This window comes from Manis pentadactyla, chromosome 9 (assembly GCF_030020395.1).
Source record: "Manis pentadactyla isolate mManPen7 chromosome 9, mManPen7.hap1, whole genome shotgun sequence".
NCBI lineage: Eukaryota > Metazoa > Chordata > Mammalia > Pholidota > Manidae > Manis > Manis pentadactyla.
In genome coordinates, this window is record NC_080027.1 from 107837524 (window position 1) to 107853598 (window position 16075).

At 35.9% G+C, this 16075-nt stretch overlaps 1 protein-coding gene across 2 annotated transcripts in view; it reads left to right on the forward strand.

The window, feature by feature from the left end:
* Window positions 1-12628, forward strand: part of SOAT1 (sterol O-acyltransferase 1) — a 61565-nt gene extending 48937 nt beyond the window's left edge. Inside the window, exons 11-16 of one of the 2 annotated variants that reach the window (XM_036916790.2) lie at window positions 375-504; window positions 6262-6359; window positions 7460-7558; window positions 8544-8679; window positions 9270-9415; window positions 10786-12628. In XM_036916790.2, the coding sequence (XP_036772685.1) occupies window positions 375-504; window positions 6262-6359; window positions 7460-7558; window positions 8544-8679; window positions 9270-9415; window positions 10786-10842 (666 nt within the window). In that variant the 3' untranslated portion in view covers window positions 10843-12628. The other variant, XM_036916791.2, reaches the window with a different exon arrangement.
* The last annotated feature ends 3447 nt before the right edge of the window (window positions 12629-16075 follow it).

Genomic DNA, 16075 nt, shown 5'->3' on the forward strand with positions numbered 1-16075 from the left:
TCTGACACTGTGCCCATGCCTCTCCCAGTCCCTTAATCAGAATAAAAAAATCCCAGAAGATCCCATTTAAAATTCCTGTCTCAATCAAATACCCATTTATGAAGTAATTTCTTCTGTTAAGAATTTCATGTAGCAAGAAAAAGGGGTTCTAAGAGTGTTCTTTTAAAAATGCCATTTGGTAAAGAATTGGTAAGAGGTATGGTAGAAATGAAGCTTGAGTAATATCTCTGCAGGCTTAGAATTTGACAATCTTATATACAGTGTAAAATGGAATATATAGGTAATTTGTATGTAGCTTCCTTTGAAGGAAAAAATAACTATCTTCCCTTATTACCAAGCTGTCATATTATAATTATATGTTTGTTATGTTTCAGGTTTTTGGTTGCCTTTTTTATGTGTACTACATCTTTGAAAGGCTCTGTGCCCCCTTGTTTCGTAATATCAAACAGGAGCCCTTCAGCGCCCGTGTTCTGGTCCTGTGTGTATTTAACTCCATCTTGCCAGGTAACATGGGTACTGGTTAATTTGGCCATTCATAAAGTTGCAAGGAAAATAGAATGTCATTCCATCTGAGCACCTTTGATTTACTCATGCGTGTACATCCATGCTCATTTTGACTTTTTTTCCATCTATCTTATAAATGAAGCGTACTTCCAGGCTTAGGCCAGTTTATTTGCCTTTCACTCAAGTTTGCTTTCTGGGACTCCAGATGGTGTATATTTATGCTTATCTTTGTATCCACTATTTAGTTCACTGTTCTCTTGAGCCTAGTCCAACCAGGCCACTGAAATGGGCTTTATTAAAATCATTAGTCATCTCCTGATTTTAAATCCAGGAAATAGTTTAGACCTTAGTTTGATCTCCGCAACGCAGAGGTTGCCGTTGACCACATTTTGAAATCTCTTTTGTCACTCTTTTTCTCCCATCTTGCTGACTGTACCTCAAGTTCCTAGCTTAATTCATTCTAGTTATTTTTTTCTAGAGAGATGAACAGCTACTATGTGGCAGGTGCTGAGGACATAGCAGTGAACAAGACATACATACTCTGTACTCTCTAGAAGCTTGCAGCTGTATTAAGTTGATAGTTTTCTTTACTTTTTTTACTCATTAAGCGTTGGTAAAGTTTCCTATCAGATACCTCCTCTCTTCCCTTCCCCCTCTCCCAGACTTTTAGTAACCTTCCCTGATTGCTCTCCAAGATTTACTTAAATTCTTCTATCTGTCCCTTTGATGGGGTATGTGTTAGATATTTGTGTATCTTCCACACTACACTGCAAATTTGTTGAGATCAAGGATTGTGTCTTATAGCTAGTTAGCTAATCACGGTCACTCCCATAATTATCTAATACATAGTAAGTGCTCCATATTTTTTTGAATAAACAAGTGAATGAAAGAGGTGGGCAATATAGTGCAGTGTTTACACATTAAATAGGATAGACAAAAGTACTAATAACTTTCTGTCATATTAGAGATGACATTTAATATTGGGTATTAAAAATAGGCATTTGCCTGGCAGAGAAGCAGTGGAAAGGTGCTTTCAGGTAGTAGGGTGGAAGTAAAGCACAGAGTGTTAAGTTTAGAATGGAGGAAGTCCAGCTATGGATGATGTTTACACTGAAAGTAAATGGAGTGAGAGAGAATTTAACCTCGTTGCTATTGACATTTTGGGCTGGGTAATCATTTGTCTTGTGCATCCTGGCCTCTAACAATGAGATACCAGCAGCACAACCCCCATTCTTGAGTTAGGACAACTAGAAAAGTCTCCCTGATTGCTGCATGTCCCCTGGGGGCAGACTCCCAGTGTTAAATAATTGGTTTAGAGGAATCCATGAGGGCCAGATTTTTTTTTAATTGAAATATAGTTGACATAGAATATTATATTAATTTTAGGTGCACAACATAGTGGTTCAACAATTACATTATGAAATGTTTACCATGATAAGTATAGTTACCATCTGTCGCCATAAAAAGTTATTGCGATGCTATTGACTATATTTCCTGTGGTATACTTTCGAACCCTTGGACTTTATAACTGGAAGTTTGTACTCCATTATCCCCTTCACCTATCCCTGCATTGTCCTCCCCTTTTGCTCTCCCCAACCTATATTTATAAACCTGCTTCCGTATTTTTGTTAGTTTGGTTTTTGTTAGTTTGTTAGTTTCATTAGTTTCCAGATAAAAGTGAAATCTTAATGGTATTTTTGTTTATCTCGGACTGACTTTACTTACAAAGCATGATATATTCTAGGTCCATCCATGTTGTCACAAATGGCAAGATTTCATTCTCTTAAAATAAATTTTTTTTTTATTAAGGTATCATTGATATATAATCTTATGAAGGTTTCACATGAGCAACATTGTGGTCTACATTAACCCACATTAACAAGTCCACCCCAACACCCCATTGCAGTGTCTGTCCATCAGCATAGGAAGATGCTAGAGTCACTTCTTATCTTCTCTGTGCTATACTGCCTTCCCCATGCCCCCTCTACATTATGTGTGTTAATCATAATGCCCTTTAATCCCCTTCCTTCTCCTTCCTAACCACCCCTCAACCTCTTCCCTTTGGTAACAACTAGTCTGTAAGTCTGCTGCTGTTTTGTTCCATCAGTTTTGCTTTGTTATACTTCACATGAGTGAACTCATTTGGTACTTGTCTTTCTCCACCAGTCTTATTTCACTGAGCATAATACCCTCTAACTCCATCCTTGCTGTTGCAAATGGTAGGATTTGTTTTCTTCTTATGGCTGAATAATATTCCATGGTATGTATGTATCACAACTTCTTTATCCATTCAGCTACTGATGGACACCGGTTGCTTCCATGTCTTGGCTATTGTAAATAGCACTGCGATAAACATAGGGGTGGATATGTCTTTTTGAATCTGGGATCTTGTTTTGCTCAGGTAAATTCCTAGGAGTGGAATTCCTGGCTCAAATGGTATTTCTATCATTGGTTTTTTTAGAAGCTTCCATATTGCTTTCCACAGTGGTTGAACTAATTTACATTCCCACCAACAGTGTAGGAGAGTTCTCCTTTTTCCACATCCTCGCCAGCATTTTTTGTTCCTTGTCCTTTGGATGTTGCATCCTAACTATTGTGAGGTGATATCTCATTGTGGTTTTAATTTGCATTTTTTCCATGATGATTAGTGACGTGGAGCATCTTTTCATGTGCTTGTTGGCCATCTGAATTTCTTCTTTGGAGAACTGTCTGTTCAGATCCTCTGCCCACTTTTTAATCAGATTATTTGCTTTTTAGGTGTTGAGGTGTGTGAATTCTTTATATATTTTTATATATGTTAACCCCTTATCAGATGTCATTTATGAATATATTCTCCCATACTGTAGGTTGCCTTTTTGTTCTGCTGATGGTGTCCTTTGCTGTACAGAAGAAGCTTTTTAGTTTGATATAGTCCCATTTGTTCATTTTTGCTTTTGTTTCCCTTGACTGAGGAGATATGTTCATGAAAAAGTTGCTCATGTTTATACTCAAGGGATTTTTGCCTGTGTTTTCTTCCAAGAGTTTTATGGTTTCATGCCTTGCATTCAGGTCTTTGATCCATTTCGACTTTACTTTTATGTATGGAGTTAGACAATGATCCAGTTTCACTCTCTCACATGTAGCTGTTCAGTTTTGCCAACACCAGCTGTTGAAGAGGCTGTCGTTTCCCCATTGTATGTCCATGGCTCCTTTATTGTATATTAATTGACCATATATGCTTGGGTTTGTATCTGGGCTCCCTATTCCGTTCCATTGATCTATGGGTCTGTTCTTGTGCCAGTACCAAATTGTCTTGATTTTACTGTGGCTTTGTAGTAGAGCTTGAAATCGGAGAGTGTAATCCCCCTGCTTTTATTCTTCCTTCTCAGGATTGCTTTGGCTCTTCAGGGTCTTTTGTGGTTTCATTTGAATTTTAGAACTATTAGTTATCATTGAAGAATGCCATCAGTATTTTGATAGGGATTGCATTGAATCTGTATATTGCTTTAGGCAGGATGGCCATTTTAACAATATTTATTCTTCCTATCCATGAGCATGGGATGTATTTCTATTTATTAATGTCTTCTTTAATTTTTCTCATGATTGTCTTACAGTTTTCAGGGTATAGGTCTTTCACCTCTTTGGTTAAGTTTATTCCTAGGTATTTTATTCTTTTTGATGCCATTGTAAATGTAATTGTTTTCCTGATTTTTCTTTGTGCAAGTTCATCACTAGTATATAGGAATGCAACAGATTTCTGTGTATTAATTTTGTATCTTGCTACTTTGCTGAATTCATTTATTTAGTTCTAGTAGTTTTGGGGTAGATTCTTTATGGTTTTTCAGTATCATGTCACCTGCAAACAGTGACAGTTTAACTTCTTCCTTACCAATATGGGTCGCTTTTTATTTATTTGTGTTGTCTGATTGCCATGGCTAGGACCTCCAGTACCATGTTGAATAGAAGTGGGAGTTCATTCTTTTTTTATGGCTGAGTAATACTCCACTGATTATATGCATCACACCTTTATCCACTCATCTACTGATGGACACTTAAGTTCCTTCCTTATCTTGGCATAATGTTGTATAATCAGAGGGGTGCATTTATCTTTTCAAATTACTGAGTTTGTTTTCTTTGGGTAAATAGCCAAAAGTGGAATTACTGTATTGTATGTTATTTTCTACTTTTACATTTTTTGAGGTACCTCTATACTGTTTTCCGTAGTGGCTGCACCAATTTACATTCCCACCAATAGTGCACAAGGCTACCCTTTTCTTCACATTGTCACCATCAGTTGTTTTTTTCCTGTCTTTTTGACACTAGCCATCCATATTGGTGGGATCTCATTGTACCTTTTGATTTGCATTTCCCTGATTATTGATGTTGAGCATCTTGTCACGTGTCTGTTGGCCATTTGTATCTCTTTTGTAAAAATGTCTATTTAAGTTCATTGCCTGTTTCTCAGTGGTTTTTTTTGGTGTTTTTCCTAATCTTAAAGTAAAAGCTTTCAGCTTTTTACCATTGAGTATGATGTTAGCTGTGGGTTTTTCATATATGGCCTTTATTATGTTATGTTGAGGTATGGTCCCTCTTTACCCACTTTGTTGAGAGTTTTGATCATGAGTAAATGTTGAATTGTGTCAAATGCTTTTTCTACATGTGTTGAGATGATCATAGAATTTTTATCCTTTATTTTGTTAATGTGTATCATGTTGATTGATTTGTGGATATTGAACCATCCTTGCATTTCTGGACTAAATCCCACTTGATCTTGGTGAATGATGGAATGCAATTTTTAATTTGGTTTGCTCATATTTTGTTGAGTATTTTTGCATCTATGTTCATCAGGGATATTGGCCTGTAATCTGTTTTTGTCATACCTTTGTCATTTTGGTATCAGGGCAGTGCTGACCTTATAGAATGAGTTGGAAAGCATTCCTTCCTCTTCTAAATATTCAGTGGAATTCAGCTGTGAAGCTCTCTGGTCCTGGACTTTTGTTTTTTGGGAGTTTTTCTGTTACTGATTCAGTTTCAATACTAGTAATCTATTTAAAAATTTTTATTTCTTCTGATTCATTCTTCAAAGGTTTTATCTTTCAACAATTTATCCATTTTTTCTAAGTTGTCCACTTTGTTGTCATATAAATTTTGTAGTCTCTAATAATCCTATGTATTTTTGTAGTACCAGCTATAACTTCTCTTTCATTTATGTTTTTATTTAAGTCTCTTTTTTTCTTGGTGAGTCTAGCTAAAGGTTTATCAATTTTATTCAGAGATTCAAGGAGCCAGCTCTTAACTTTCATTGATCTTTTCTTTTTTTAGGTCTCTGTTTCAGTTATTCTTGCTCTGATCTTTACTCCTTTCTTTGTGCTAACTTTGGCCTTTGTGTTGTTCTTTTTCTAATTCCTTTTGGTATAAGGTCAGCCTGTTTGAGGTTTTCCTTGTTTCTTGAGGTAGGTCTCTGTGAGTATAAACTTCATGAGGGCCAGGTTTTAAAGGGCCTTGGGTACTAAATTAAGCCATGTATCCAGGCATGTCTATTAAAAACAGGCTGGACTATTTTCATATGTAAAACCTATTTAGAAAGAAGTTACTGCTTTATAAAATTAAAATAACTAATTTTCAAAAGAATACTTTATCATCTCTGGAATAGTTATACTGGAATAATAACTTTTATTTTGCAAAATAATTCCAGCAAAGCAAATGATTATGTGTAATTTACCGCTTGGTATGTGTGCTATTTGGAAAGACTCTTAATATTGTTAATTTTATTTTTAGGTGTGCTGATTTTGTTCCTTATTTTTTTTGCCGTTTTGCATTGCTGGCTCAATGCCTTTGCTGAGATGTTACGCTTTGGTGACAGGATGTTTTATAAGGTAATATATAATAGGACTCAACATTCTTCTCACATTTGATTGTCCTCATTGTTAAATATTTTAGTGTTTTTGGCTATTAGATTTTTAACATAAATCTTGTGAAATAATTTTTTTCCCATAAGTTTTACCATTACTGAGTCTGAAATTGTGATACTGATTTAATTAGGATAGCCTTATTTTTTCTTTTACTTCTAAAACCTGTTCCCTTAAAACAGATGGTTTCTACTGGATCTCTAGTATTGGTGATTTCAGTAGGGAAACCATGTGTCCAGAGGGCATAATGAGACTTCGCTGACCATTCATATGAAATTGTCTTTCTGATACTATAGTACTTATCTCAGCAAACTATTCCTTTTAAAATTGTTGAAGAGTTCATGAAGGAAATAACATTTCCCTCCATTTCAAATGGCATTATTTATGCTTATAATAGTATTCTTACACTTCCAAAGTTGGCATTAAGCTCTAGACTAGAGCCAGAGTAGTTCAGTGTTCTGTAATCCTACCTGTAGCCCTCTAGAGTATTGTTTGTTGTTTTGGGAACGCTTCAAGCCTGCCACTCCTTTCTGAAAGAAATAGTATGAGTTGTATATTTTAGATGTCTGATTCCATTTGTCTGATCTTAAATTAGGGAGCAAAATGTATATAAAGGAGCACCAGGATTTGAAGGTAGCCACCATTTCACTCCTTGTACAACTTAAATTTTTCCATTTGTGGTGATAACTCTTTAGGGTTAGCAGACATAATCTGTCATTGTGTTTAGCAAGGCAAAGGTGATTTATTGATTGCTATTTAGATGAACATTAGATTTAATTATCTACATGTTCTATATGTTACATTACACCTTGTTTGATATTGAGAAAAAAGTGAACCTAGGGCCTTAATCCTGTATAGAACTAGAATTAATATTATACTGAACACTAATAACCAAAATGCCTTTTAAGATTTTTCGATATCAGTGTATGGACTAACAATTCATTATAACACACTCTGAGTCTTGTGTTATGTGTTTATGTTCTTTGGAAATATTCAGGGATTTTGCTTTGGTTATGTGGGATGGGTGGTGGTGGTGGTTAGTTTTATACCTTTACCGTTTTCCTTAGGATTGGTGGAACTCAACATCATACTCTAACTATTACCGGACCTGGAATGTGGTGGTCCATGACTGGCTATATTACTATGCTTACAAGGACTTTCTCTGGGTAAGCAGCTAGATTTAGTTGATGTTGTTTAAGAAATGGAGACTCTTTACCAGGAACTATTACTATTGTGCAACTAAAAGAAATTACAGTTAGTTGTCTTCTATTCTCCTGTGAGTCATTTATGTCTTAAAACCTTGCTGTGAGTGGTACTGCTTAGAGACCAGTATGAATAGTCACTAGATCTAAGACCATGTTTTGGGCTCTGCATTTTATTGACATGATTACAAAGAAAGAATGCATGGAGGCATTTGGAGAAGTCGAAATGATCCACCAGAAATGGGTCATTTCTTACCAACCTCATTAAAAAACATATAATCTCTCTGGAGCCTTTTTAATTTATTTTTGTTTTTTAAAAGTGGAGAAACACTTGTTTGGATTTATATCTCTCCAATTGGCATTCTTTAGAGCAGAGTGTATTTAGGCTGATGAAATATAATTTTGAATTTCATGGTTGATTAATGCTGGTATCTCTGGGTGCAGATTTTAATTGTTAAATAAGGACACTATTTGACTAAGTGATAGCATGTGGTGGTGCAAATACTGCTCTATGTGAGTGTTCTTTCATTGGAAGTATAGTTTTCATTTCTGGATGAGGCCAAGTGCCTTCTTTCTAAATTTTAGTTTTGTTACCTGTAAAAATGGAGGGGATGCCTGCCCTCTCCATCTTTAGTGGTTGATATTTGATGTGTCTGTTTATATATGAAAACTATTCAGTCAGTGATAGTGACTTACAAATGTTATAAATGCTTCTGGAAATATGCCCAGATCTTTTAACATTTATGGTTTTGAAAAATGCCTCATTTTAGTAAAGATTTTTAAGCATAGTGTTTTTGGTAATTATTTTAATAAAATTGGAGTTATCCAAGAAGTAGATTGGAAAATCAAATGTAAGTAGGTGCCTTTAGCATGTGATAATTATGTCTTACATAGTTAATGCTTACTTACGTTATTAAAATTCATTTTTAATATTTTCCTTTGACCCGAGTTTTTCACTAAGAAATTCAGATCAGCTGCCATGTTAGCTGTCTTTGCTGTGTCGGCTGTGGTGCACGAATATGCCTTGGCTGTTTGCTTGAACTTTTTCTACCCAGTGCTCTTTGTGCTTTTCATGTTCTTTGGAAGTAAGTAACTTGGCATGCCATGAGTACTGAGTATTGTGCTAAAAGAGAAATTTCGGAAAGTAAAGTATAAAATCAATGTAGAAACTTGACACTAAGTAGTACAACATTTCAAGGCAGAGCTGGTTTATCGAGATGGTAAGAACATTGATTTTGTTTTTACCATCAGTCTCAGGATGCTTACACTTTGAAGTAGGGACCTCTTAGAGACTATTGATAACACTTGTTTGGTAGGTGATAAAAAGTATAAACTTCGTTATAGTGAAACTCTGTCAGTGTTCACCCCCTGAAAAAAAACGACCCTTTTCTGGGTGGGTGGAGAGGAACAAGTTAGAATATTAATGAGTCCTATGAAGTGTATTTTCACCTGTCCTGAATACTTTCTGACTTCCAGTTAATCGTTGACTAATAAGTTTCAACACTGAAGCATCATTTTTGTTTATAGGACCAATAGCTAGAATAAAACATGTTCATACACAGTTGGTGCTCATTGTGATAATTAAATGATTACAACAGGTATTTGATGCCCCCCCAGCTCCTGATGGATTCTGTTTTGATAACTACATGTGTTTTTGTTCTCTTCCTAACTTCAGTGGCTTTCAATTTCATTGTCAATGATAGTCGGAAAAGGCCAATTTGGAATGTTCTGATGTGGACTTCGCTCTTTGCGGGCAATGGTGTCATCCTGTGCTTTTATTCTCAAGAGTGGTATGCACGTCAACACTGTCCTCTGAAAAATGTGAGTCATCCTTCAGGCTGGGGTGGACAAGTAACTTCCCTGTCTCCTGATTGTGAGGGTTGGACTGGCCAGTATTAAAGGGAAGGGGAGTAGTGGAGGTTATGATGAATTCAGTGTTAAGGGCAGGGACATATGGAGTAAATGCTTTCGTTTATTATCTGATCTTACTCCACTACCCTTGAAACTTTTCTTTGATTTTCTTCATCCTTAACTCGCCTTGCTCCTGGTTTTCTTCTTTTTCTCTTTCACTGGTTCTTCTTTAGCTCCTGCTAGTTTCCTCCTGTGTCCTGAAAATGTAAGTGTTCTCCAGAGTTTTCCCAATGGTATGTGCATCCTCTGCTGCCACCACCTTAACAGATGTATCTTTTACCTCTTCTCTCCCCAAATAATAAGCTCTTTGTAAAAACGCCCAGCTATACTCATATGCCTGGGATCCTATTTCCCTTGATTCTTTTTGTTCTTTTGTACAGATCTGTACGAAAAGATCTGTACTCTTTTCTTTTTTGTAATTAGATAAGAGTGTCTTTCTTAGAGCTTTGGCTTTTAACTGCATATGAATAATTCCCAGATATTTAGGGGGTGCAGAATATATCCTGATATCCTGATACATTTGCCTTGGTGGTTCTCACAGGCACCTACACCTGTGAGATGCCCATAATTAAATTAATCATGTTTTCTCCCAAAGCTTCCTTTACTGTCTACCCTGTGTCCCTGTGTCTGTTATGCTGCCCTAGCACCCCCTCCTCATGTCGTTATTAATCCCATTTCTGCATTTGAACTGACCTTTCTGAACTGTCTCTGGTCATGCTTTTCCTTCTACCCAGATTCCACTTGTCAGATTTTGTTTTAATCAAAAGCCAATTTGGATGCACTATCTTCTATGAAGCTTCTTCAAATACTTGCTTCAGTCTCTTTTTGTAGTACTTTATGTGTTTCTCATGTAGATAACTCAGTAATTTTAAATCTTGTTTTTATCGTAGTTGGTATATATATTTACCATCCTTAACCTACCACTGTTTAGATTTTAGGCTACTAAAAGTAGGGCTGTGCTAAAATAAAATTCAAGATACAAAGAAGAGGGCAGTGCCTTTTTGGAATTTGGTCATCAGTCCATGCAGTTGTGTAGAATTTGCTGGACTTTAAAAGCTTCATGTAAAGCTTCTAAGTCAAATCAACTTGTGCTATATATAAAAATAATGAACATCTTTTGAATTTATGATCTACTTAATAGCTAAAAGTTTACTTACTGAATGTGGGAGGTATTTTAAAGATGTATAGCATGTAACACTAACACCCCCTGCTTACACCCACACCTCATAAACACAGTGCACACAAATAAACGACTCTTCTGTTCTTTTTTTCCCTTGAAGCCCACATTTCTGGATTATATCCGGCCACGTTCCTGGACTTGTCATTACGTGTTTTAGAAGTTTGGACTTTGTTTCCTTCCTTGACACTGAAGATTGGGTATTCTGCCTCATTTGGGGTCAGCATCTTTTTCCAGGTGTTACTGAAATGATCTTTATTATTTGGACCACTCCAGGCTTTACAGATGGCTCACTCCATTCCTAGGTCAGCTGAGCTGTTGGAAGTTTACTGGAGTTTTGTACCTTTAAGCAATGCTTTCTTCCCCACTTTGGAAGAAGGAGGTCTTTATAGCTGACATGACAGATTTTTGCTGGGTCATATTGGCTTAAGCCTCAGAAATTTTATCTGTTTCGTTTCTTGACTCCATCTAATTAGAGACTTAAACACCAAACCTTGTTTTCTTGGCCACTGAATCAGCCAAGACACATGAAGAAATCATTTAAATATCTTCGGCTTTTTTCATGCACACGGTTCATGCATAGAAATTTTTTCATGCGCACACGGTTGGAAAGTACACTAATTTAAGCATGCAATTTGGAAAGAAAAGTAAATGTGGAATGTTTTGCTGTTTCTAGTAGAGATAAAATATTTTTTAAAGATAATTTTGTTGAAAATCCTAACTTGTAATTTTTTTGGAAAATTTCAGTTCTTCATTTTTACCTTGTTTTTGCTATGCAGTGTAAGTCTTGATTCTGTGAAGCAGAATTATACCTTTTACCTAGAATTTCTGAGTTTTCATCCATAACGTTACATATTGAGGGGAACAGAAGAAGGAAGGGAGAAAAAGAAGCAGCATAGGATAAAGTATGACTCCCAAAGTAATTTTCAAAAAAGATTTGCGGAGTCAATCACATGTTAAAGCATGGAAATTACGTGGAAGGTAACTTCTTTTGTTTAAGGTGATAACTTTTTTGAAGTTATTCAGAAGTATCCTTTGGTACAGGATTTTAATTATCAAATAAACACTGCCTTTAATTATTTTGCAGACTGATCAGTCTGTAACATAAGTATTAATCACTGTCATTAATGTTAAGGTGATTATTAAAGATTCGGAAGCTGGCTTCCGCATTTGCTCAGTTAACTAAACTTTTAATGGTAGTATACTTCAGGTGGCACACATTAATGTGCCATCATTTTCAAGAAAATGTACTCTCTTAGGTGGTGTTCCCATGTCTTAAGATGCCCATTGCCAATACAGTATGGTGTGTCAGAATTACTTTGTATGCATGTATGAAATGTGTTCATAAAGACTGAGCATTGGAAGAGGTATCAGAAACCTTTTAGTTCGGAGCTATAACCTCCAAATGATTGCTTTAACATAACTTGTAGTTTCTGGTTTTTAAAAAAAACTAAAAATATGTCAATCACTTGCATTTTAAATATAATGAGGGAGCTGAGAAAAACAGATTGGTCTAAGACTTGGGTATGAATAAGCCAGTCTATTGAAGCGAGAAAATGGAATTCTTAAGTCTGTATTCCTGTTAAGTACTATAAATGTACATTCTCACTGAGAAGACTTTGTTGCACTGTACTGATCCTGAATACTGTATTGAACTGATCAAGGCTATTTTTTATAAAAACTCAACTTCTCATTGTTTGTTAGTGATCTTCTGTTTTTCTTCCCAAGGTTTTCAAGTGAAACAAATATTATGTGTATAATTACAGACTCAAAGTAAGTCTCTACTAAGAAATTTTCAGAAACACTTAAAGGAAAAAATAGCCACTTTCTGTGAAAGAAGCTTGTTTGATAGCCGTGATCTTGTTGCTATTCACTGTTAGCCAAAGTCTTTTCTTTAAATCACTACCTATACTCTTAAAACCAATAAATCAAAACTAAAATTTGTACTAATGTATTTCAGGAAGATTTATTGATTTTTTCCCCCCCTTTTGCTGATGTGGTGAAAATTATTTTGTTACAGGATGGTATTTTTTTTCTTCTAAAAAAGTAATGAGTTTAAAATTTCTTTCCTGTAAGAAGTATTAACGATAGTAACCATTATTTAGGTGTGTTACCCAAGAGAATAACTAAGATCTCTAACTTTTTTTGGTCAGTTTGTTAGATGCTTTTATGCTCATTCCTGGATAACAAAGGAAAATGGAGTTTTCCTTTTTTGTTTTTGGTGGTTTAATCTGCAGTTGCCTAGGAAAGTTGATTACCTTGTGTTAGAGTTAATTACAAAATTGAGGCTGCTTTTAAGCTCTACAACATTAATTACAGTGAAGCTACAACATTTGGAAGCTGAAGGAGTGGGGGAGATGTTTATTTCCTTTTTCAATAGACCTAAGGTAAAGGTGAGTGACACTAGCAGGTTTATAAAGGACAGTGTGTAACTGTTCTGTATTTGCAAACACAGATTATATTGTGGAAGTAATAAATTTAGCATAGGCAGTTTTCATCATAATTGTCTAAAAAAATCTTAAAGCATTTTATAGAAAACAGAACATAATGTACTTAAAAGTTGGTCATGTGGGCAACATAGCCTAAAAGTTGCAGTTTATGACTTGTTGAAGACTTATGCAAAAAAAGTCTTATCTTTGTTTTGTATGGTGATAAGTAATTTTGAGTAAAGTTCATTGTTACGTGTGTTGTACAAATAATGTAGGTAAACTAATATAACTATAGTAACCAGGTGGCCTGATGTGGTGCAGTACTTTAAACATTTGTTTTAGTTATGAAAGCAGTTTAAAAAGCAAGTTGTTAACACTTAAGCCCAGCATGTAAAACAGATAAAGTATAGCTCCTTCTGGTTGAGACAGGAATTGGGGGTGGGGGGAAATGGATCCCTTCTTGTTTGGTACACCCATTTTCTCCCATGCTAAAATACCCAGTTTGAAAAACACTGGTACAGTAAAAAATGTATGCACAAACTACTGATTAAGTTGGCCTCATTCTTATTGGCAATGTGACCTTGGGCAAAGTTGCTTAATTGATCAGAGCCATAGTTTTCCTCCTCTGTAAAATGGGGGTAATAATTACCTCAAAGGATTGTTGCAAAGCACTAACTCTGGCAGAAATGTGCCTCATGATTTTCTTAGCCTCCATAAATTCCAAACCTGAATCCTTACTTTTTCTCTCTCTGGAATGCTTTAAAAAAATGTCTGTGTTTAAAATGCTGCATACTTCCAAGATTAAATAGGTTCTCAAGATGATGTGATGGTTCTTGGCATTGCACCTTGATTCCAATTCTCCCATAATAGAATTGACAAGAATTTAACAAGATTGTTAAAGACTATCACCCGTGTTTGCACCTCTCCGAAATTATTTTGAGATTTATCTGTTTAGCATGAGGATAGGGTGGCAGGCTTCCCAAAAGAAATGCGTTTCTGCTTTCCCATAGGTATTCAAGTCAAGTGTTTAGAACTGGTGTGTATTCTTCATACTTAAGCTTTAGAATTTATGGAGAGGTAGGAAATGAATGATGTCTGTCTTCTGCCGGTGTAAAGAATGCGTATAGTATTGGAAGGCAAAATTAATTTCTTAATGGAAGAGAGTTAATACTTTTGTTAATAAAGGTTAAATGTCTTGCTTATTAATCTTGTACAACATTTCATGAAATCTGTAATTTTATATAATACAGTTGATACATATGTTGTGTGTCTGGGACACAAATGTTTTGAGGAATAAAATGAATATTAGTGAAGCTTATATTAAGTGATTAGTTTCTAACATGACTAAAGTTTCTATCAGGTAATAGGATGTTGGAACCCAGTACAAAGGAGATAAAATACAGCTACTCTGGTTGAAACAGGGATGGTGGAACCATTGTTCCTTGGCCCGCCAGTGCTCTTCCCTGCCCTAAATTTAATGCCCAGTTTGAAAATTAATAAATAATGATAAAATTGAGAAGCTTTAGGTTAGTAGGAAAGCTGTATGATCTAATCTCCCAAATCCTTATTAAAGTTTGCATTTTTTCTCTGTAAAACATAAAACTTTTAAATAAAAAAAGTGGTTAATTTCAGAAGTGATAGTGTTTTAGAAAATCAAAAGTTGCCTTTATGTTCCTTTTTTCTAACTGCTTTCTGTCCATACTTCTATGTTATTACAGTCACATTTCTGCTGTGAGTGTGCCCTTCCCAAAAGAGTGCTGACTTTTTATGCTAGCAGGCATTTCACCACTCTGTGTGGTGGAAGTGGTATGTGTACTTTATTTTAAAGAACCTTGAAACAAGAGGCAGTTTGTGCACCAGTCATTCAGGATAGTTTGAATCCCGTGTACAAATGTGCCCATGGGGTGGGAAGAAGGGCTCAAGCAAGCCCTGCCAAGGCCCTGCCATTTGGGCCAGTGCAGCAGCTTCTCTCCTGTGTCCATGTCTTTCTGGCTTGTGTGTTAAATCTGTTCTGAGAGCTCCAGAAGGGTCACAAGCAATCTGAAGTTGAGGATTTTTCTATAATTAAAGGTGTCTTTTCTAATTCATTCTTGTTTATTCTCTTCCTGTATTCTTATTCCACCCGCCTGCCAAATCCTTGTTAGTCTAATCACTGGTTCTATGTTTTAGTCTGCATTGTATTAGCATTAATTTAAATTTTTTAAACTTCAAAAAACATACATCAAAAAATGGCAAAATATTGCATAAGTGAAGAATGTGGTAAGTAAACATATTTGGAAGAAAGCCTTGTTTTAAAATAACTGCAGGTTTATTGAATATTAATGATATATTTCCTACTCAATAAATGCTTCTCATCTTAATATCAGGCAGCTTTGTATGCAGGATATAGCCAGAGAGAAGGCAAATAACAGAACTTCTCGTCCAGCAGAATGGAGGGGGAGCCACGTTGTAGGTTACAAAGAAAAATAATGGGGCCCAGTTGTGACTGTATTTGATCAAGAGAAGCAGTCGCACTGACTCTGTGAGCCTCCTCTCTCTCCCTTGTGGTCCCTAGTTGCTTGAATCCTTTTGCTGTTGGTCTTTTAAAACGTGAATGGGTATTTCTCAAAATGTACAGCTCCCCTTCCCCTAAAGGGTAGAAATGGACTTCGGTTTCTAATGAAAGGTGAAAGTGTTGGCCACTGTGCCTTTTCAGAGAAGACTGGGGAAATCTATTTTGAAATGGGATAGGTTGCTTCTCTTCCCAACAAACTCTAAACGGGAACCAATTATAAGTAGGATTTGACATCACAAAATTCTTTCCATAGAAGCACTTTATCATAGCCAAAAATTAGCAGCTAAGAAGTACCCTCTAGTTACCCTCCATATGGTCCAGAGCTAACCACCTACGTCAGCAATGCCAGGAGTGGGAAGGGGGAGGTCTCCTCAGAATTAGACATGTCCAGTTCTTGGCCCAAGGGACTA